The sequence below is a fragment of the Podarcis liolepis genome (genome assembly GCF_965112155.1).
Source record: "Podarcis liolepis genome assembly, chromosome: 1".
Classification (NCBI taxonomy): domain Eukaryota; kingdom Metazoa; phylum Chordata; class Lepidosauria; order Squamata; family Lacertidae; genus Podarcis; species Podarcis liolepis.
In genome coordinates, this window is record NC_139554.1 from 43,911,696 (window position 1) to 43,933,820 (window position 22,125).

Below are 22,125 nucleotides of genomic sequence, written 5' to 3' on the forward strand. Positions count from 1 at the left end.
TCATCATCTTCATTATCATTATCACCATCCTCACTACCACCTGCATTTTTTTATCCTGTGACAGACCACTGGTCACTTAGTGAGCTTTGTGGTTGAATGGACATTTGAATCCTAGTCTCCCCAGTCCTAACTGTTGCACTCTATGGCACTTGGAGTCAGAGCTCAGTGCATTCCACATATTTGCTGTGCAAAATATGGGGTTGGCTCCTTGGAATTCCACCCAAATCTTTTTGTCTTCCCTTGTTTAAAATCTCAGGTGTGTGCCTAAGACCTTTCCCCATTCTTGTAGCTGATAATAATACTAAGTATTTGAATAGTACCTCAAAGCGCTCAAATGTGATCTAGTGTGATCCAAGCAGTAACTCTGTAAGTGCACCGGTATTATTATCTCCCAGATTTCAGATAGGAAGCCTGAGGCTGAGAGAGTGCCTTTACTAAGGCCACCTACTGAGTTCATGGCAGAGGTGAGATCCGAACTGCAGACTTTCTGATTCATAGCTCGTAACTGTTCTGCTGCAGCTACACCAACCCTCCAGTTGTGGAGGAAAGCATAAAGGCAAATGAGCAACAGTCTGGTAAAAAAAATCAGAAACCAGAGGTGGTCTGAACAAGGCTTTCATTGGTCAAAATGAGGTTTAGCTCCTTCCTCCACATTTTCTAATGGTTGTTTCCCAGCCTTACTCAGCACTATCTTCATGACCATCTCCTATTTTATTCATCACCCCAATATAAAATTTTGGTGTGTGGGACCTTGGGAATGGAGGGAGGCAGAGAGGACTAGATTCCTCCCTAAGATTGGCCAGGAGGGCTGATTTCCCACAGGAGTGTTCAGGCAAAAGAAAGGCTTCTGTTGTAGTCAAGGTTAATTGATAAAGAAGAGGGGCAGGTGCAGTCCATTTGCTAAGACCCAGTGTTTTCAAAACTCGCATTGCATTGCTTTCTGTGCCTGGTGCAGAACTTTGCTATAGAAGGAGGAGCTGAGCTGAGCCAAACCAAACCAGCAAACTGCAATCTGCTCAATGGGGCTTGGTCTAGAGTAGTCAGTAGCAAGTGGCATGGTGGGGGAGCCCTCTTCAGATAACCTCTGGTTGGTCGCAGTGCTGTTGCTTACCAGGAGGTAGAGGGGGAAGGGCAAGGATAGCATGGTACAAGCCTACCAGTGGGAACACCAGATTGGTTCAACTCACTGTTGCATCGGCACCACACCAGCCTCCTCCCCCACCAGATTACCTCTTCACCTCCAGGTAAGCATCAGCAATGCAACCGGTCAACAATTAGGTGAGTGGCAGAGCCTCGCCATGTCATCAGCTACTGTGAATAGTCATATATAGCAGGTGTGAGGAACCTGTGCCTCTCCACTTGTTGCTGAATTACAACTCCTATCAGCCCCAACAAGCATATCCAATGGACAAATGGACAGGGATGACGGGAGCTAAAGTTCAGCAACATCTGGATGGCCAAAGGTTCCCTGCACCTGATTATATAGCACTAATGCAGTCAAAGAGGATGCACCATTAACCAAAACCATTCCAGTCCAGTCTAGGATATCTTGAGGCGCCTGAAATGGCCAGCCCAACCTTTTCTCATGTTTGGTAGCTCCATTAGGCAGGAAGGCCCAGAGAGGCTATTAAGCTCCTTAGGGATGTAGGGAGTTGCCTTATACTGATCAGACCTTGGTCCATCTACATACCGCAAGTATTGCTTACACTGACTGGCAGCACCTGTCCAGGGTTTCAGGAAGAGGTCTTCTATCCTAGGGACCTTCTGCAAAGCAAGTGCACTACCACCGAGTTACAGCCCTTCCCTCAATTCCCCCGTGTGGTTCTCTAAGACCAGCATTGGCAGCAGATGTTGTTTCCGCCACCACTGATTGCATGTTCATGCTGCATCTATCCTTCTGATACTGAGAGCTTTCCCCTTTTCTGGCCTAGCCTGAAGGCAAATGACAAGGAAAGCTTTACAGCCCCCCTTTCACCTTGTTTGTTCCAATGTGCTCTGCGGCAAAACTGGAGATGTACTTAAAAGTTTCCTTGCTCTCATTTATTCCCACCATGTCCCTTCCTTCTCTCCTGGTCTCTGACTAAAAAGAGATGCCCTAATTAAAATCAGACTTCTGAGACTAGATCGGAATCCTGTTGGGAGGGGAGAGGATGTGTCATACAAACCAAGTCTTAGTCATCCCCACAAGAGATGTTCCAGCACATTTACTCCATCATTTAGATCAAGCCAAGCGTTCTGCATTTGGGCCAATTATCATAGGGTAAAATATTCAAGGGTAGTTTGCTTAGGATGTTGCGGCAGGACAGGTACAGCAGGTGGGCTGGGGGTGGGAGAGGAAAAGTGCCAGTCATCTTTCCAGATACTGTTTGCAAGTACAGTAATTACTGCAACAATTGCCAGAAGTATACAAGAATTACCTATTCCCAAATCCATCTCTCCAGAGGCCTTTTGAATTAAATAGTTACTTGAGAATCTTGGATTCCCAACAGAGCCCTTGAAATGAAAATGTGCTCCTGGAAACACTTGTTTTACAAGGAGCCGGGATGGGTGGAGAGAGGATATATTGCTGCATTACAGCAAACAGCATTGAAATAGCACCTCTGGCAGCCCTAATAAAATACCCTGTAGGCTGTTGCACTGATGTCTGATTTAGCAAATTGATAGGCGGATCAGGAAAAGCTGAGAGTGGAGCTGCTGGTTGTCCCTTCCCAATCAGAATGACACTTGATCACTTGAGTTTCATATGGTCACCCTGTGATGATCTGCCACAGCTGGAATTGGTAGGGGCTGGACTGGCTTTGTCCTGCGGCTATCGCAAGCTGAAGCCGTACAAAGCAGTTTTCAGTCTGATATAAATTGACATATGTGTCTGAACTTGAGGAACTGTGGACAGAATTTCTCCCTTGGTTCATAGCAACATTCTATGCATTCAATTACTCTATACCCTGCTTCCCACTTTGTAAGAAAAGATTAGTATGTGAAATATTTATTTAGGTTTATGCAGTGCTGAATAAGGCCAGAGATGAAGAGCTCCAGCTCTGAGTCATCACCTTGATGAGGGAATGTTTGCTCCTTCCCTTTCACTCTTGTCTAACCAAAACATTTGCTTTCTCCGCATGTTTTTAGACTCCAGTCTCAGGGTTAGAACGGCTTGGCAGACTCTTTTTTCCAAGATGAGGACAGTTAGACTTCCTGGAACCAGGGAGTTAGCTAAGTCACGTTCTGCAAACAGGAATTGCATGGCACTTGGCTAATTAATTCGTGTAGTATTTCAAGATAAGCACTTATTTCTCCCATGTGAGTGCTAAAGATTCCTTCACTGTTTTGAAAAGGGTAACCTCTCCTCCAATCTCTGTCTCAGTCTCCAAAATCATATGTCTCTGGTGAAAGGGCTGTAGCTCAGTGATGGAGTATCGCTTGCAGGTTTGCCAGCATCTCCAGGTAAGGCTGGGGAAGGCCGTCTTTGAAATCCTGCCAATCAATTTGGACCGGGGAGGCACAACGTAGTGCCCTCCATGTCTCCCATCAGCTCCAGCCAGCATGGCTAGTGATCAGGGGTGATGGGAGTTGTAGCCCCAACAATATATGCAGAGTAGAGGACTAGAGGGACCATTATTCTTACTCAGGACAAGGCAGCTTCCTATGTTCCTGACCTATTTTCTGTCACTTGTGGTATGGCATATGCTTTGCACTGATTGGCTAATCTTCTCTAAAGAGCTCCTTCTGCTTCGTGTTACCCACACAAATATGTGGAAGCCTCGCCACATGGTTTATTGCTTTCCCTGCATATTCAGGCTGGATGCAGTCATGGGCCACTGTAAGGCCACAATTTAACATGTTCTCTGGAATCCTGGAAAACAAGTGCTTCTCAGGATATGGCAAACTGCATTCCTTTTGCAGAGCCAAAAACCAGCGGTGACACTTGTGCTTTGCATTCAGCAAGTCCTGGGTTCATTTGCTGGCATCTACAGCTGACATAAACCTGGGTTGCAGATGTGAGAAAAGCCTCTGTGTGAGGCTTTGGGCAATTGTTTGCAGTAATGGGCCAAATAGAGCCGGGGCCTTGTAGTTAGGACAGCTTCCTGTGATCACACGAGTACATACTGAAGCAGGAGGGATTTCCTATTTTGGAAATGGCTCCAATGTTTGTAGATCACTGGATGGAATTGGAAGAGCTTGTGATGACAGCTGCTTGTTTATGCCACAGTGCCATTTACCATTCATCGCTCTCTCAACACTTTAGCTTGAAGTCTGTGGACCGGAAAGACTCTGGGAAGTACTGGTGCCAAGTGGAGACCAACGGGAAGAAAGAAGAATCACAGCAAGTGTGGCTCATTGTGGAAGGTAAGGGCCCTGTCACTGGCTCTTGCCCAAGGCAGGCATGCTGAGGACGCAATAGTTGGCTGCATGTGGAAATTGTGAGAAGAGACTGCCTGGCTGACGTTGGCTCATTTCCAGTGTCTGTGCTGCTACGACCAAAACAATTATGCTGTCGCAGCGACCATCTAAAGATCAGAAGAGAGTGGTAGCTGGTGTAGGGGACCTATCACACAATTTTTGCTGGGTCTTTAGTTCTGCAAAATATTGAGTGCTTCCAACATTATGTTTGCCAACTTTCATTTGAAAGCATGCCCAAGAAACAGCTAGAATTAGCATCTTCATAATGGTGAGTGTGATGTCAGATAGGTTAACTATAGAATGAGGGCTCCAGAGAGCCTACCAAAATATGTGTCTGACCCTTCAGATGATATGAGAATCCATGTCTTCCATTTTCTGGCTTCTCCATATGCATGTTTAGACAATGTCAGACTCTGGGGCTTAGCCTTGCAATTGGCTGCTGTGGGGCATGAGTCTGCATCAGGTTACGGGCTAGTCAGATGAGTAAGAAGCAGAAGACATGGTCAGAGAGAGGTACTGGATCAGGCAAAACAAAAGCAGAAAACTGACAACCCCACAGGGTTAGTGGTAATAGACATGGCCAAAGAGAGAGACCAGAGTCTAGTACCAGATTGGGCAGAACTAAAGTACCAGAAGCAGAGACATAATTGAAAGGTGCCCTGGAGGTTAGGTACCACAGGAGGCAAGCTTCAGGCATCTCAGATTAAGGGGCTGGCTTGGAAATATATACTTTTTATAAGGCTGGGTGTGTCTCTATTGGCTTTTCAGGTCAGCTGACCACCTTCAGACTACAGCAGGCACTCCCAGACTCGGCCCTCCAGATGTTTTGGGACTACCCCTCCCATTATCCCTAGCTAACGGGACCAATGGTCAGGGATTATGGGAATTGTGATGCCAAAACATCTGGGGGGCCCGAGTTTGGGGATGCCTAGACTACAGTGTCCCATGAGAGCAATGGAAACGGTACCTCAGCCTAGAAAGCAGCCTTCACTAATACAGCCTAACCTGCCTGGTTCAGAAATCAGAATGCTAGTGACGTAGGAGACCAAGTGCTAGAGGTCGGCTACTCTGGAAGTCCTGGTTCTAAATGTCCCTTGGTGCCTTACAGAAAATGAATTTTTGATTAATATAGGGTTGCAGTGGTTTTTCTAGGCTCATTGCTCAGGCCTTCAAATAACCCATGTTTCCAATGCCAGGGAGAACCTCACGAGACAGCCATTGTTTACCCATGAGCCATGTTTTTAACTGTGCTAGAGAGGCATCTGCCAGGTTTGCCCAGACTGACAGCATATTGGTTTTACACAGTATTTATTGTTATAATTTATTGCATTTAAATCCCACCTTTTTCTCCAAGGAGCTCATGGCTCCCCCTCTCCTCATTTAATCCCCACCACAACCCCATGAGGTAGGTTAGGCTGAGATGCAGCGGTTGGCACAAGGTCACCCAAATGAGGGTTTAAACCCTGGTCTCCCAGGTCCTAGTCTGCATCACCCTGGCTCACACAGACTGCACGCACAAACCTAGAGGATACACTGAACAGCACTCTGGCCTGGTATCAACATAAATGTGTACCATTTAGAGTGGGTGGCTCCCTGCATTTGCAGCTGTACGTCCTTCCAGGGTTATGATGCTAGCAGACCTCATAAAGCTGCCAGCGTCAGATCTGCACGCTCTCTGGAAGGGAATCTGCGGCGGCTGCAGGCTATCTGCAGCAGAGTTACATCGTTGATGGAGTAGGCAGCGCTCTCCTGTCTGACTCACAGCTGAATCAGTGTCCCAGCATGGGCTCAGAATACTGTGCTGCTTCAGGTATTTGTCTTTTTCCATGAAGAACTTCGTATTTCCTAGTCATTTGAGGTTTCATAGTGGTTTGTTTTTAAGAAGAAGAGATGTAATCTCCCGTGGCAGTTGGTGCCTGGATGTAATGCAGAGGTGTATGTTTAGACTTTGTCTGCCACGCTGGAGAGAAAGGAGGTGCCTGTTACTCCCAGGCCAGGAGTGCATAATACATCCTTTCTTTGTCCTCAGGGGTGTGCCTTTGCCACAACCATTAGGTGGAATGGGCCCTTCTGTTTTGCAATTTCTATACTGGAGCTTGACAGCAAATTATTGACCCTTTACTGGCCAAGCTGCCAGGGAGCGCAGCTCAATTCTATGTTAAATATTTGCTTGGAGATAAAGATAAGTGTCATTGATGGAGGCAAATTTCTATCAGGGTCGGAGAGTACGATAAGACTGCAATTAACCGTCTGAAGGTGGAACAATTACTTGTTATTCTGTATATACAGTAACTGAGCTGCTGTTACTGGGCCACACTCTTTTTGTGGCTCTATAAATACAAAAAATATAAATAAAGGTATCTTCAGATTTGTGGCAGCAGGAGGAGGATGGATGATCAGGATATGTACTTGTGCAGTGTGGATAAGAATGGGTGTATGAGAAAGAGAATGACTGGGCAATTGGGGAGAGATGCATCTGTGGAGTGTCGCCCACTGAAACTGATTCCATGGTACATGTTTTAATCTTTTAGGTACCAAAATATTCTGTAACAGAACATTTGATGAGCATGAGTTCAAATTGCTGCTTAGTGCAAGGGCAGGGCATCCCTTTCAACCCAAGAGCTGTATTCCTTTGTGAACTATCATCCAGAGGCCACATGCCAGTAGTGCCCAATTTAGGCAAGGCCAAATGCACAATCACACACATCTGCCAATCCACTGTACACTCCATTTAGCCACGCATATACATGCACATCCCATTCACACTCAGCCATCCATTTCTGCCACTCACCCCTCCTCTTTCTCTCTCTCTCTCTCTCTCTCTCTCTCTCTCTCTCTCTCTCTGTCTGCCACTCCATTTTCATTCTCTGCCCCTTTCTCCTCTCCATCATCCATTCATTCTCTTTCTCAGGCATCCCTTCTTATTCACACACCAGAAACATATACCCCATTTATCCATTATCCTCTCTCATTCTCTCTCTCTCTCTCACCCACCCACACCCATGCATAACTGGATTTTCCAAGTTTTTCAGCTTGAGGATTGTTGTTTTACAAAAGAGCAAATGGTCTTTCTTCAGTCACCTCCCATTATCTGAAAAGAAAGGAGCTTCAGTTCTAAAGGGGATGCTATACTATCAGGCACCTCCCATTATCTGAAAAGAAAGGAGCTTCAGTTCTAAAGGGGATGCTATACTATCAGGCATGATGAATCAGTCTGCCTTGGGCAGCTGATCAGGAGTAGGGTGGGGCTGGGGTGCAGTATGAATTTTCTGCCTTAGGCATCAAAATATATTGAGCCATTTCTTCATGTAGCTTCACTTTCCACTGTAAATCTTTTTTCTTACTGTGGATTGTTGTTGTTGTTTTTTGACATGGTAAAGCCACCATGCAGCAGTTTCTTTCCTTGGGATCAAATAGGCTGGAAGGTATTGTCCAATCGTATGGTGGGGAGCATGAGCAGATCTCAAACCCTTGTCATTCACACAAAGACAATACATCCAAATATGTCTTATGCACATAAAACCCAATGCACAACCCAATTGTGTGGCTAATTGCCAGATTTTCCCTATGAAATTGACCACATATTTATGCCTGCACACAGTGAATGTTATTTGTGTAGAGGCCATATTTAGCTGCACCATCCCTATGTCGATGGATGGGGATGGTGCATATGGGGACGGTGGAAAAGGGGAGGCTCATTCAGCCTATGGTGGATGCCTCAGTTCAATGTACCCTCACATAGATGCATTAGGGCAGAATTTAGTTTCAGTAGTTTGGCGTGGCCTGGTATAAATACTAGAATTGTTCCTCATCCAGATTTCTATCGGAGTTATCTGATCTTGTTGGCAGAGTAACCCTAGTGAGTTAGCAGTCCACCAATCTTTCATTTGTTCAGAATGCAGCACATGCAAAGTTTGCCCCAATATTCAGCTTATGTCTCTCCTCACCCCCTAGTTTACCGATGTGCAGTATTACATTGATTAAATCAGCTTGCAATAAGAAGTCTTGCCATGGCCACACAGTTGTATCAGGTATCCTTTTCGTGCAGCATTTTAATCAATGCACATATTTTGTCCTATGAATTGGTATCCAATTTGAGATGGGCAGGGATGATAACTAGGATGAACTGCTCATGTGCCATTTCCAACAAAGCTTCTAGAACTGGAAGGTTTGGGTGCACAATGAAGGACAAAGCCAATGTACTGCAGATAATAATTAAATGCAGGGATGTGGGGATCTGTGGCTCTCCATATGTTGTTGGACTGCAGCTCCCTTCACCCTACCATTGGCCATGCTGGCTGGGGCTGTTGGGAGTTGGACTCCAACAACATCTGTAGGGTCACAGGCTCCCCATCCCTGATAACACGAGACATCTGCAGCCCTGATGAAGAGCCTGTCGCCATAGAATAGCATTGTACATCTCAGGGCAATAGAATATGCACTGTATAAGCATTTTGTGTCAACTTTATGGCAACTCAGAAAATGTTTGCCCTTCCAGAGGAAAATGTTTCAGCATACAAAGAGGTTTACTTTTTTCTCCTGCTCTTCAAGGTCTGCAGCAAGGATGAGTGAGCATCCTTGAAATCTTAATGAGCAGCCATTAGTGATAATCATGTAAAACCCTTGTAATATTGCAGAATACGGTGCATTCATATATTCTCTTGCAATTTTGTTTGGTAATGAAATAGCACACCATTGCTAACGTACACAAAGTCTGCTACCCGTCTGCCATTAAAGGAGTCCAGGTATGTCTGACTTGAAAGAGACACCATTAGACTTTGGCATCCTTGTTATAAAAACACTCTGCATATATATAACCTATTCAGAAGCTAACCGGCTTCTGCTTCCTTAACCCGAAATCTAAAGGTCAAACTGTACTTAAGAAATTATTTTACTGAATTTAGAGCCAGTACCGCCAGAGGGCTATAAGATTTGGCATTACGTTTCTTATTTAGGAGCTAAAACGAAAGAAGCTGCCATTTAAAATTGGTTCCCAATATTGAAGCAAGATTTCCTAATGTGGAACATATGTGTTATTTGGTGCTTGGAAGAATAATGCAGCAAGGAGCGAGCTAAGAGTAAAATGGCAAACATAGGCAGCAGGCTTCCAACTTTTCTCTTTTTGCACCTCTGTGTCAAAGAGTGATGGGAGAAGGGGCCTCTTAAAATCTTTTCCCCTTGGTTGCTTGTCTTGCTCAAAATACCTCCCAGCTACTTTCCCACTTGCTTGGGCAAAGGCACAAGTACTCATTATCTTTTTCTCCTAAGGGTGGAAAAGCACTGCATGCTGGCAGGGAGTTGTCAGAGCGAAGCGTGCCGTATTAAGCTCCCCTTCCCCTCACTGCTCAAATTTTGCGGCCTCCTTGCTTTTTAAAAAATGTATGAGACTGTTGAATGCATCTGCTGCATAACATCCAGTTTTGCCTTTACTGTGTTACACTGTCAGGTATCAAATGACAGGTGTGTGTTCATGTTTGTGCTAGACCTGAGATACATAGGGCCGCCTGATGAATGGCTTAGCGGAAGAGACATTTGAACCAGGGACTCCATGACTCAGAATTCACCCATCATCCTCTCTCATAAATAAAAAGGGCAGAAAGAGGAAACTTATATTTGATGGTAAGAAAGTTTGCTCAGGAGCTTATCATAGTTTTATTGTACAGGTGTGTCCACAGTAGTAAACAAGATTGGATGATAAGCAAATAAAAGTACTACAGAGGTGGGGCGGGGGGACGGTATCTACCCTGTGGCCTGGTTGCTGTGTGTGTGTGTAGTTAATTTCATTTCCTTTATCTTGTTTTGAGTAAAATAGCTAACTTGAATTGCTTATTTTGAAGTGCAAATATTTCCAGGTACTTACATAACAGAGAGCATGAAAGGTGTTGACAGGGAGTGTTGTCAGGTGTGTTTATCAGCACAGGAACGGAACTTCAAAACCTATATTTAGAGCCTTTAATAATAAGCTGATTGCCTGAGATCCCACATATCAAAAAGGTCTTCTGTCTACTTATTTTGCCATGATATCAACAGCAGCTCATGGTGTTTGGCGTGGGATTTATCTGTGTTGGATATTAGCAGAATGACATCTGACCATATTGCAATTCCTCTTCTAATCAGTTTCCAGGAAAGTCTTGTTTTCCCACTCTGTTTACCCAGGGACATGTGGTCTTTATCATATTCTTTGCTCTCCCCAATATTTGACTATTGTGTTTTACATTGAACTGTACCTGAAATTCAGGGCTGGCCCAAGGCATTTGCTGCCTGAGGCAAAGGGCAAGAATCACCCACTCCTGTTTCACATATGGATGCTAACTTTATTGATTCTTGCTTAAATATTGATGATAGGACAGTGTGCTCCAACACACTTGTGGACAGTAGACTAGCTTTGAGGGCACAGGGCAGGGCAGGTGGCACACGCAGCTATGTAGGCAAACACCTGCTCACTACCCATTGCACATTCCCAATACCTGCTGCCTGAGGCTCCTGCCTCAATCTGCATAATGGTTGAACTGGCCCTGTTGAAATCAGCCAGAAGCAAAAAGAATGTCACGTCTAGAATAATGGCTTTATCTGCAGCACAATGGCCGTTGTTTTCAGGAATTGCAAAACTTCCACAGGATGATGGGACTGAGCTTTCAGGTGCTGTGTATTCCAGAAAACCTCATGCTTCAAGCAGTCAGTGTTATCAGAAACTGTTTGCATGATTGCTATATTTGTGTATGGTCAAATAGTTAATCAGCGGTCAGGTGACTTGAAAGTGAGAAGAAGCATTAGCAAGGTCTCTTGCCTTGCCTTTGTTTAATCTAGTTGTGATGTCACGGTCTAAATATCTCCTTGTGGCATTATCCTGCCAAAGTTAAGCACTTTAAAAATTGCATTGATTTCATTGTGAGACGTGGGGATGTGCTTTGTTCTTTTGGTTTTAACTGATTTTTAATTTCAAATAACAAAACATATCCATACAAAGGAATACATAGCTTAGTAGTTGTATAGAAAATAAAGAAAAATTGTGGCTGATGGTTGTTCTCTCGGTTGTTTGTCTTCATTTGGTTGAAGTCCCAGTTGATTTTTTTAGTTTCCAGTTGTGTAGAGGCAGCTTTAGTTACTTCTTCATAAGTTATTAGGTGTTTGAATGGGTAACTCGATCTCCTCCTTATCCCTGCTCAGAGGCAGACTTTGGTCTTTCAGATTTCAGCAGCACCACCCCATCTCTTGCCTTCCGCTTTGCTCAGTTCACTATGTCATAGCTGCCATGCCCTGTGGCACCCCTAGGCTTGGCACCCAGTGTGGCAGAACTGGTCATGCAGCCTTAACTCCACCTCTGGCCTGCTTCATGGAGAGCTGTGGTGTAATTTTTAAGTTCACTTCTGCATTGCAATGTCCCTGTGCAGAGATTATGGTGCATTCCTGAGAGGCCAGATCGCTGCATCTGTGGCGCCTGCTGCCCGAGGCAATCACTTCACCTTGCCTCATGGGTGGGCCGGCCCTTAACCACATTATTGTTCGCTTCTTAACTGCAGCTTGTTAGGGAACAACAACCCATGAACACTATTTCAGATGAAACCCAAACTTCCTGGTTTGTTTCTCCCGCTTACACCAATTGGGAGGAGCAATTGGGCAGCATGGTCAAGCAAGCATCTCTTGCTTAGTAAACCACGATAAGCAAAGCCAGAAAGTCCAGTTTATTGTGATGTGTGAACGTGACCAATGAGAGTGGCACAAGATTGTGTCATTTAGATACCCTCCCACCAATGTGAGCAAGGGACAGTTCAGGATAAAAACTGAAACTAAGACTTCAGCAGGAACTTTTAAGACGACTACTGTATATAGAAAAGAGAACAACAAGATAAGTCATGGCCATCAGTCTCACTCATCCAAGATCCAGCATTTCCAGATCCAACTTTGATCACAGGGAGGTACCATGGTGGGGTGGGGAGACTTTTTGGCTCAGTGGGTCATATATTTATCTTTACTCACCCTCTTGGCCAACTTTGACGGGTGGGCAGAACAAGTCAATCATGCGACACCACAATGATTACATGTGATTGACAGGTGGGCACATTTACTCACCTGTCAAAGGAGTGAGGGAGATGTGATCCGACTCCCTACATATCAGCTGATCATATCAGTTTAGCCCTGCTCCCTAGCCACATCTCTACCTGCCCCACACCTGATGTCCCATATGATGTAAGGTGTGAGGCTGCTGGGCATAGATTGGGGAAAATGGCCTGGTGGGCCAAATGGAGAGATTCCCCAACTCTGAACAATGGTTTTCATAGAGAAACTCACGTTGTTCCCCAGAACAGGTCTATCTTGCAATCAAACTAACCTCAAAACTCATTTTTATTATATTTTGAGCTATGCCTTCTCACACTCAAAATTTTGGTTTCTCTGAAATTTCATATTGTGGTATTTAGATCTGCAATCTACCATAATTTTTCAATATTCCTTTTGAGTCCTAGCAAAAAAGTTACTGTCTTAAATAAGCAGTTGGTTTTTAGCTAAGTTACTGTCTGACAAAACTCCTTTTTCCCACAGACATTTTGAAAAATAATACAGGATGTGTATTAATTATATTTCATGTTTAGAGTAAGGCATGGCTCCAGGTTCAGCATGACTCTGCGAATGCATTTTTAATATATTCCTAAAACTCCTAAGGAAAGGTGTTCAAAGTCAGAACATAAAAGAATAGTATGTCTTCTAATTAACAGTGACTGTATTTAGAAGTTAGGCATCTTGCTTTCATTATGTCTTTGAAACATTTCTTTAGGAACCATGAGAGGTGTTTTATATGTGCATTATTACTAATGAATATCTTGGCATTTATTCTTACAATTTCTCAAATTTTCCACTTCGTAGCATTGTTCTCCAAGCAGTTAGCTTTTAAAGCCACAATAAAACTGAAGCAAGGTACTCCTCCAATAGAGTGTGTTGACTAATAATTTCCTGGCCTCAGACCAGCTAGGGAATTCTCTATGCAAACAGATATTATTATTATTATTATTATTATTTCCTTCATCCTAAGGTCCCAGGACGGGTTACAGTAATAAAAACACATGCATTTCCCAAGGGTAATAATGAAGCCACTTTTTAGAAATCTGGAATTTCACTGATCTGCTTGGGAGAACAAATGGAGAATTGAATCTGGTCCCCACCACCATTCCTCCTCCTCCTCCTCCTCCTCTGCTGAACAGCTGATTGGTGATATCCAAACTTTTCAACCAGGGCCATGCATTTGCAGCCTCCGCTGCTGCTCTGCTTAACTGGGGCCCCTGCCTGATAATTTCAAAGCCCATCAGGAAGTCTTTAAAAAGGCAGTCTTTAAAAATAACCTTTCCTACTGCTATTCCACTCAGTTATATCATAGTGTAAATGTACACAGGACAAAATGGATCCTGTACTGTAGGCAGCTCTAACCAAAGAGAAAAGGGCAAAGATGTACCATAAATGTAAAATGTTCCATTTCTTAAAATATGTGTGGTTTTTTTTTAGAGCCCTGGCAGCCAATGTTCTGTACAAACTACTGTGAAAGAATTTAAAGAAATGGTTTCAGCACATCATAATGAAAACTCTCCCACTGCTAACATTTATGCTTTGTTCTTCTAGGTGTTCCTTACTTCACTGTTGAGCCAGAAGATCTGTCTGTAATCCCCAATACTCCTTTCCAACTATTTTGTGCTGCAGCTGGCCCACCTGAGCCAGTGACAATTGTCTGGTGGATGGGCGATTCCAAAGTTGGTCGTTCCGACGTCTCCCCCTCCACCCTAAATGTGCCAGGTAAGGCTTCCTCCTAGGATAAATCAGGGTCTTAGAAAAGGAGTGGAGTGGCTGATGAAGAGACCATACAAATTGCACCAGTGTCATGTTGCTGGTGTTACGTGAGACTAAAAAGCAAGTATCTAGTATAGTCATACCTCGGAAATTGAACAGAATCCGTTCCGGAAGTCTGTTCGACTTCCAAAACATTCAGAAACCAAAGTGCGGCTTCTGATTGGCTGCAGGAAGCTCCTGCAGCCAATTGGAAGCCGCGGAAGCGCCATCGGACGTTCGGCTTCCAAAAATAGTTCGCAAACCGGAACAGTCACTTCTGGGTTTGAGAGCCAAAATGTTCAAGAACCAAATTGTTCGAAAACCAAGGTACGACTGTATACAGTAGAGGTCACCAAAGATGAGGTTACCTCTGGTAAAATTTCTATGGAATTTCCATGTGGGGCAAACTAGATAACCGCAGAACAAATACACCTTCACAAAAAAAAACCATACTCCACTCATTCTAGGCATTCTTCTTGGTGTATATTCTTGTTAACAGATTTTAATTTTTTCCAATTGGTTTATCAGTTCTAATGCCTTAAGCTGTTCTGAGTGCTTCTGTTTCCTCCAGCGTGGCAAAAAGCCAGCCCCATTGCAGCTGAAGGGAAATATAATAGAACAGAGCAGCAATGGGAAACTCGCAGCTACTGAAACATTCCTATGCAGTTGAATGAACCTGGTTAGAACTCTGTGGTCTAGCTATACAACCTTCCCAGACCTTCGTACTGAAAGGAGTAGAGGAAGGACTTGGTACTAACTCAGCAGTGTAACGTGACAAAAACTTTCACCAGAAACTTTCTCCCCCATTTTGTCCTAATGTCATAGACAAAGGGTTGATCCTACTGAGTCATCAGATTTCTTGCATGCACCCTCACTATTATGATCTCCTTTATCCCAAAACAACAGCAGTTAGGATGGTGAGATCGAAGGCAGGTCTCCTGCAGCTTTAATAAGTTGGGTAGAGGAAGGAATTTCAGCAAGTGCAGTTTGCATGAAAGCCCATGATAGATGTAGCGTGCATGGAAAGAAAACACACACACAAATACACACACAGGTTATATGTACAAACTAACACATAACCATAAAAACAGAAGCAGCATTTCAGTATAAAACAAATCACAGAGATGCAGTTACATACAGTCAAGCTTTTAAGATGAATGTTATGTAAACCAACCACAATGAGGACTGAGTCATGGGAGGAGTATTTATATAGTAAAAACAACAACAACAACAACAACAACAACAACAACAACAACAACAACAACAACAAATAGAGACCAATCCGCATCAAAACTGCTCAATTTGGCTTCGGCCCAGACTACATGTCTTTGTCTGACCAGACATTCAGATGAAGCAATGTTACATACATTAGCAAATAGAACTTTTGATGCTTTCCAGTATTGGGCTATTACCAATCTGGCTGCTGATAGCAACATAAACAATTGATTTTTATAAGTTATAGGAGGACTGACATTTGTGTTCTCAAGGAAGAAGGGCCATGGAGCTTTGCATGTAGGTTCTTTCTCCGAAGGGAAGAGGAAGGATCAGAAGGTGAACCCGCGTGTGCTATCTTTGGGTCACACAGTTCCTGAGGCATGCAAGAAGAAGCGTGTGGGTGTGGGGAGCTGGTGTTGCAGGAAAGAGCAGCAAAATGTTTAAAGGAAATAATAATTAGCCGAGGGGGTGGGGAAGTGGGGCAGGGCCAACATTTCAGCAGTCAGTTGATTTATCTTCAAACGCTGGATTGCTGCACCTTCCTCAGAGCAGAGTGCCTGCATTTTCTTTTTGTACCTGGAAAACACTGGGGACATTTTGGGTGTTACCACCGTCAAAAAAAGCAATGCTCTTAGCATTGCTCGATCTGTTATCAGCCAGAATATATCACCCTGTGTTTTAAAATGTATCTTGTCATCTGTCTCCATCTTTTGATCTTCCACTCCTACTCCTAATTTTCAGCAAGGATAATGCAAGCTTACTTCAGACATGCTTTGTCAGTGCATCACGCTCCTAAAATGCAGCCTCAGCTACTGTTTCAGACTCTGGTTTGTCCTGTACCAAGGGCAGTGAAGCAGGCAAAAGCTCAGATAGAAACTTCAGAGTCATTTCTCTGGCAAGCTTCACCAGGAGTGTCCCAATTCTGCTTTTTAATTTGAAATAATTGTTTTGTCTTTCACAAAACTAGAGACATAAAAAGTAAACTGGCCCTTAAAATAATAATAATGAAAAACAGAATAATACATTGAAAAAGAAATCTATCATTTGCTCTCAAAGTCATCTGAGTCCAGTCTAAGGACCCAGTTTTTCTAAACAACAGTTTAGTGCTTCCTGTGAGCAGGATGTCAATAATGCTGAGTTAGGTGGCATTCCAGAGGCGTTGTTCTTTATCACTTAATCCCTATGTGTGTTAAAGGGCAAAGTAAACATTCCAATAAGTATTCCCTTCCTGGCTGAGCAACCTTCAGTCCTGCCATAATTACAGGCACCTTGAGACATTGCTGCTCGTCCAGAGACTCTCATATAGCTCGCTTGCTACCAGCATTTTCTTTGAGCAAAGAGAAAGCCTGGTATTTATGATTCCTCTGGGTGGGAAGATTGTCTGCAGCCATTTTGAATTGCTCTTCAGGTGTATGGCAAGCCATGTCAGAAGTGTAGATTTTGGCGAATTACTTTTTAAAAAGCTCAACAACTTTGGCAAAACAAACAAACAAACAAATCTCAACAACTTTTCTGTCTGGATTTTCACTTTTTGAAATATGGTAACCCTACAAAATGGAGGGGCCTGATTTGAAGGTCTTGGTTCAAATGTAGTACATGGTGTAGTCTACTGTAAATGGGGCCATTGTCATCTGAATGTTGTTATTGTTTCAGTTTTGACAATCTGAGAGGGCAGTTTTCTGCCTTGTGTTGAAACCCTCAATTTTAAAAGACTATTTATATAAACACTCATATTCTGGTGTATAGACAAAACCAAAATCCCTTTGCAGACATTTTGTCTTCTGCTGCTGCCCACATGAAAAATAACGTTTACCTGAAGTGTAACTCTGGGATTAAATGAAGGCTGGATTCCTCTCCCCCCGCCACCCCTTCCAAAGTACTGTACAGTGGTACCTCGGGTTACATACGCTTCAGGTTACATACGCTTCAGGTTACAGACTCTGCTAACCCAGAAATAGTACCTCAGGTTAAGAACTTTGCTTCAGGATGAGAACAGAAATTGTGCTCTGGCGGCGCGGCAGCAGCAGGAGGCCCCATTAGCTAAAGTGGTGCTTCAGGTTAAGAACAGTTTCAGGTTAAGTACGGACCTCCAGAACGAATTAAGTACTTAATCCGAGGTACCACTGTATATAACTACTAAACTTGACAAAAGACAGATGCAGGAAAAGTTGTGCTATTGCGAGGCTGGGGAACCTTTGGCCCCTCAGATGCTGGACTAAAACTCCCATCATCCCTGGTCATTTGCCCACTCTTACTGGGCCTAATGGGAATTAGTTCTCCCAGCCCTGTGTTTTTGTCTTTGCTGGTTGGGGAGGTACTAGTTTTGCAGCTTTGTACGCTCCAGACTCATGCCCATATTAACAACCAGAAACCTACCATGTGTTTCTGGACTCTTAGGCCAACATTGCACAGACCCATTAGTGGTGTGTACATGCTTTCCCCAATAAAAAGCGCAAAGTTGAAAATAGGAAATAGTAATTTGTTAACTGCAGCTAGTGACCTCTTTCCCAGAGGACACAATTAGTGTGCCCTTGGAAGAATGCTACATTTATGTGTGAATGCTTACAAGGAGCGCTTCATTACGATGGAGACAAAAGCACTGATTTCTGTGACTGCCGATTAAATAATCCTGTTGCCACTGAGTTGTGGAATCTCAGTGGCGTTAATCAAGCTGCAATGTAGTCATCATGCCTTTGGACACAGAGGTGCCTGTTGGTTTCTAGTGGAGGTTGAGGGTATACCGTAATTTGAAATCAGCCAGAGACCTTGGCCAGGCCAAGCATCCTCTTTTCCTAGGCATTGCACAAACAAAGGGATGGAGAGTATACAAGCCTTAACTTAAGAGCAGCAAAACAATAGGAGAGAGTCCAGCCAAGGACAGCAGTGAGATAACAACAATGAGAGAGCTAAGAGCCTAGTACTTGGGCTGCCCTCCCCCCAGCCCATTCCTGACCTTCCCTTTCATATTTTGCAGAAGCAGCTTCCAGTGCAGGCTTCTCTGTGCCACATTCCTCCTGTTTTATAAAAAGAAAAGAAAAAACCGATTGACATGTTAATTACACCCAAATCCATGTGAGTTTGATCCGCTTCCAGCTCAGCCCCCAAAAGTTGCACATAGAGAGAGAGAGAGTCTGAGCTGCGTGTCAAACATAATTGAAATTCTGCTTGAGGTTGAAGCTGGGGGATTATTATACTGTACAGCAGTTTTGTGTGCTGCTTTCTTATTTCTCTCTCTCTCTCTCCCCCTTCCCCTCCTGCTCTCCCACTTCTTGGCTGTATTCCAGGTATTAATCAAAGCACAGTTTTCTCCTGCGAAGCCCACAACATAAAGGGACTGTCTTCATCCCGGACGGCCACTGTGAAGATTAAAGGTGAGAGAGATCCTTCCCTGTTCTTCCAGAAAAGGAAATTGGATGGACTGTCAGGAGTGGGAAGAAAGCAGGGGAAAACAGTTTCTGTTTCTCCCTCCTTCCCTGCCTCCCTTCTATTCCCCCCCCCCCAACAGGAACAGTTTTGAGCTGCTTTCCAGCAGTGCCTTCTCTCTCTCTTCTCAGCAAATGAAATAAAGCACTGTGCTCACTGTTTGGTATGCGGGCCTGTGTCCCTGCAGCAAAATTTGCAATCAAACCCAAACCCCAACTGGCACAGGAAGGGAAGATGTGACACGAAATAACAGATTTTCCTTGAACCGGGGCATCAGAACTGTTTGTGGTAGGAAGGTGGGCCACAATGATGTCATCTGCAGAGGACGAACAGGGAAATCTTCCTTTTCTGCACAAGTTTGATGCCTTCGTAGCAAAAATACCACCCCAAACCTTCTCCTCTCTTTTCTCCTCTCCCCTCCCACACACCCACACTCCCCCCCCCCAATACATTGGCATCTCGTGAACTGCAGGGAACAAGAGGAGGCAGATCACCGTGAGGGCAATTAAATTTCAGGAATGTTATGCTTCTGTGGATTTCTGTGCTTTGCAGTGCCAAAGCTCTCATTTAAAGCTGGTAATTTGGAGCCCTATTAATAATTTTTGTTCCTTTCACAACTGCTACTTTCCTGCGGTGTTTCCTCCCCTCATAAGAAGCTAAAGTAGCTGCAGGCCAGGAGGGACTCACGCTCTTTCTTATTTTTAGGGCAAATCTACAGCTTTGTTTTGGTTGGTTGGTCATATTTTTTAGCAATGCAAAATGCGATTAGTTCATTTTATATGGGTGCATTGTTGTGGATGAGGATTACCAGAACCTTTATTTTCAAAGGGCTGTTTCTTTCTCCCCTCATTTAAAAAAAATGGCTTTGGGTTTTGTTTTGTTTTGTTTTGTTTTGTTTTTGCTCTGCCCACCATTGGAATGTGGTCACTGAGTCAAACCAGTGGCTTCCCCCGGTATTGTCCAAACCAGTGTCTTCCCCCAGTATTGTCCACTCGAACCATTTAAAATACAAAATAAAAGATTCAGAAGGTAAAACAGTAAAACAGTAGAATTCTCTCAGACTGATGGTGGTTTTTGCAGGAGGTGATCTTCCTGTTCTGACATCAATGCATTTCACAGGCCATATGCATCTAGATCAAGGGAAGTAATAGTGCCACTGTATTCTGCTCTGGTCAGACCTCACCTGGAGTACTGTGTCCAGTTCTGGGCACCACAATTCAAGAAGGACACTGACAAACTGGAACGTGTCCAGAGGAGGGCAACCAAAATGGTCAAAGGCCTGGAAACGATGCCTTATGAGGAACGGCTAAGGGAGCTGGGCATGTTTAGCCTGGAGAAGAGGAGGTTAAGGGGTGATATGATAGCCATGTTCAAATATATAAAAGGATGTCACACAGAGGAGGGAGAAAGGTTGTTTTCTGCTGCTCCAGAGAAGCGGACACGGAGCAATGGATCCAAACTACAAGAAAGAAGATTCCACCTAAACATGAGGAAGAACTTCCTGACAGTAAGAGCTGTTCGACAGTGGAATTTGCTGCCAAGGAGTGTGGTGGAGTCTCCTACTTTGGAGGTCTTTAAGCAGAGGCTTGACAACCATATGTCAGGAGTGCTCTGATGGTGTTTCCTGCTTGGCAGGGGGTTGGACTCGATGGCCCTTGTGGTCTCTTCCAACTCTATGATTCTATGATTCTATATAGGTCTGATAAGCAGCACTGTGAAAATGAAGAAGGAGCTGTCCCAACTGAATTCACCCAGGCCACTGGTGGTCTTTGATGCTTATGGCGTGAGTCCTCAGGCCTGGGCTTCTCATCAGCAGATCTTTTGGTAGTGCCTCAGACGGTGGAGAGGGGCTTCCCCACCTAGACTCTTTCAGGCTATTGTTGGTTCCTTCAAGAGCTGATGGTGTAAGCTCCCTGGCTTCTCCTCCTCCTCACATAAATTCCTGGAGGAGGCCAGGTGAGGTGAATCATGTCTTCAGTTTGAAATCAATATCCTTCCTCATCCTCAGGCAGTCTTTCTGAGCCAAACAGTTGGAGACTGCAGCTCATATCAGCTACCCAGCAGCCATTGGATGCTGATGGTGGTTCATCTGCAGTCTTCAAATTGCACCTGTGGGGCTCTCTGGCTTCCTTGACCTTATACCAACGATATCCAATGTGATGCCCCCCTGATGTTGTTAGACTGCAGTTCCCATCAGCCTCAGCCAGCATAGACAACAGTCTGGGATGGTGGGAGCCCTCAACTACTGTTACTTCCTGCATCACCTGGATATGCTAAGTTGCTTGAATTCGTTAGCAGTCGTAAAGAGATCATAATTTAATGGTGGGACAAATGCTTTGCATGCAGAAGGTCTCAGATTCATTCCCTGGCATCTTAGGAAAAAGGATGTCAGGTAATGGTAAAATCTTCGCCCGAGATCCTTGGGAGCTGCTGCTAGTCAGAGTAGACCAGGGTTTCCCAAACTTGGCTCTCCAGCTGTTTTTGGACTACAATTGGCACCATCCCTGATCACTGGGCCTGGTAGCTAGGGATGATGGGAGTTGTAGTCCAACAACAGTTGGAGACCCAAGTTTGAGAAACCCTGGAGTAGATAATACTCAGTTTGATGGACAATTAGATCTGAAGGCAACTTCCTGTGCATCTGTGTCTTGTTTATCACTGGAGAAACCCAGGGGTGAACCTGTGGTGTTCTACATGCAAAGCGTTGTTACATCCTCCTTCCAGAAGCTGGATACTGTTGAAACAAATTTCTGGCCTTGATGGAACTTTAGCTTGATGCAGCAGAGTTCTTTGTACATTCCGAGGAATATACTGCACCGTGTCCCCCCTCAACATAAAGGACCATTGTTACCAAACAGCACTGGGACTGATTGCACTGTCACACATGTTGGTGACAAAACATTTGGCTGTTAAGAATGTAAGGAGAGATGAATGAGTTTAAAGGCCTATGCAGTCCTACATTCTGTTCTCATGGGAGCCAACCTGATGCGTATAGGAAACCCAAAAGCAGAAGGTGGGTGCAGCAGCACTCTTCTATTCAGTTCAGGGCAAGCTGCAAGAACACCTTTCTACCTTCTCCCTAGAAGCTTGCCGAGAGATAAAGAGATGATGCCTCTTAGGGCCATCTAGGTAGAGTTTATAGCCATGTTTACCAATCTTTGAAGCAAGACAAAGGACAGCGCTGCGAGGAAACAAAACGGAGAGTAAGGGCAAAGTGGATTTATGGAGAAGGATCCTGGCAAGGTGTGGGGAACCATTTCAAGAGAAAGTGGCAGCATG

The 22,125-nt window shown here is 44.3% G+C and overlaps 1 protein-coding gene across 2 annotated transcripts in view; it reads left to right on the top strand.

Annotated features, from left to right (window-relative positions):
* TYRO3 (TYRO3 protein tyrosine kinase) overlaps nt 1-22,125 on the top strand; it is a 60,777-nt gene that overhangs the window by 9,835 nt on the left and 28,817 nt on the right. For both annotated transcript variants that reach the window (XM_083506815.1, XM_083506814.1), the window contains exons 3-5: nt 4,244-4,344; nt 14,005-14,175; nt 18,708-18,794. In XM_083506815.1, coding sequence (XP_083362941.1) covers nt 4,244-4,344; nt 14,005-14,175; nt 18,708-18,794 — 359 coding nt within the window. The remainder of the gene's footprint in view (nt 1-4,243; nt 4,345-14,004; nt 14,176-18,707; nt 18,795-22,125) is intronic.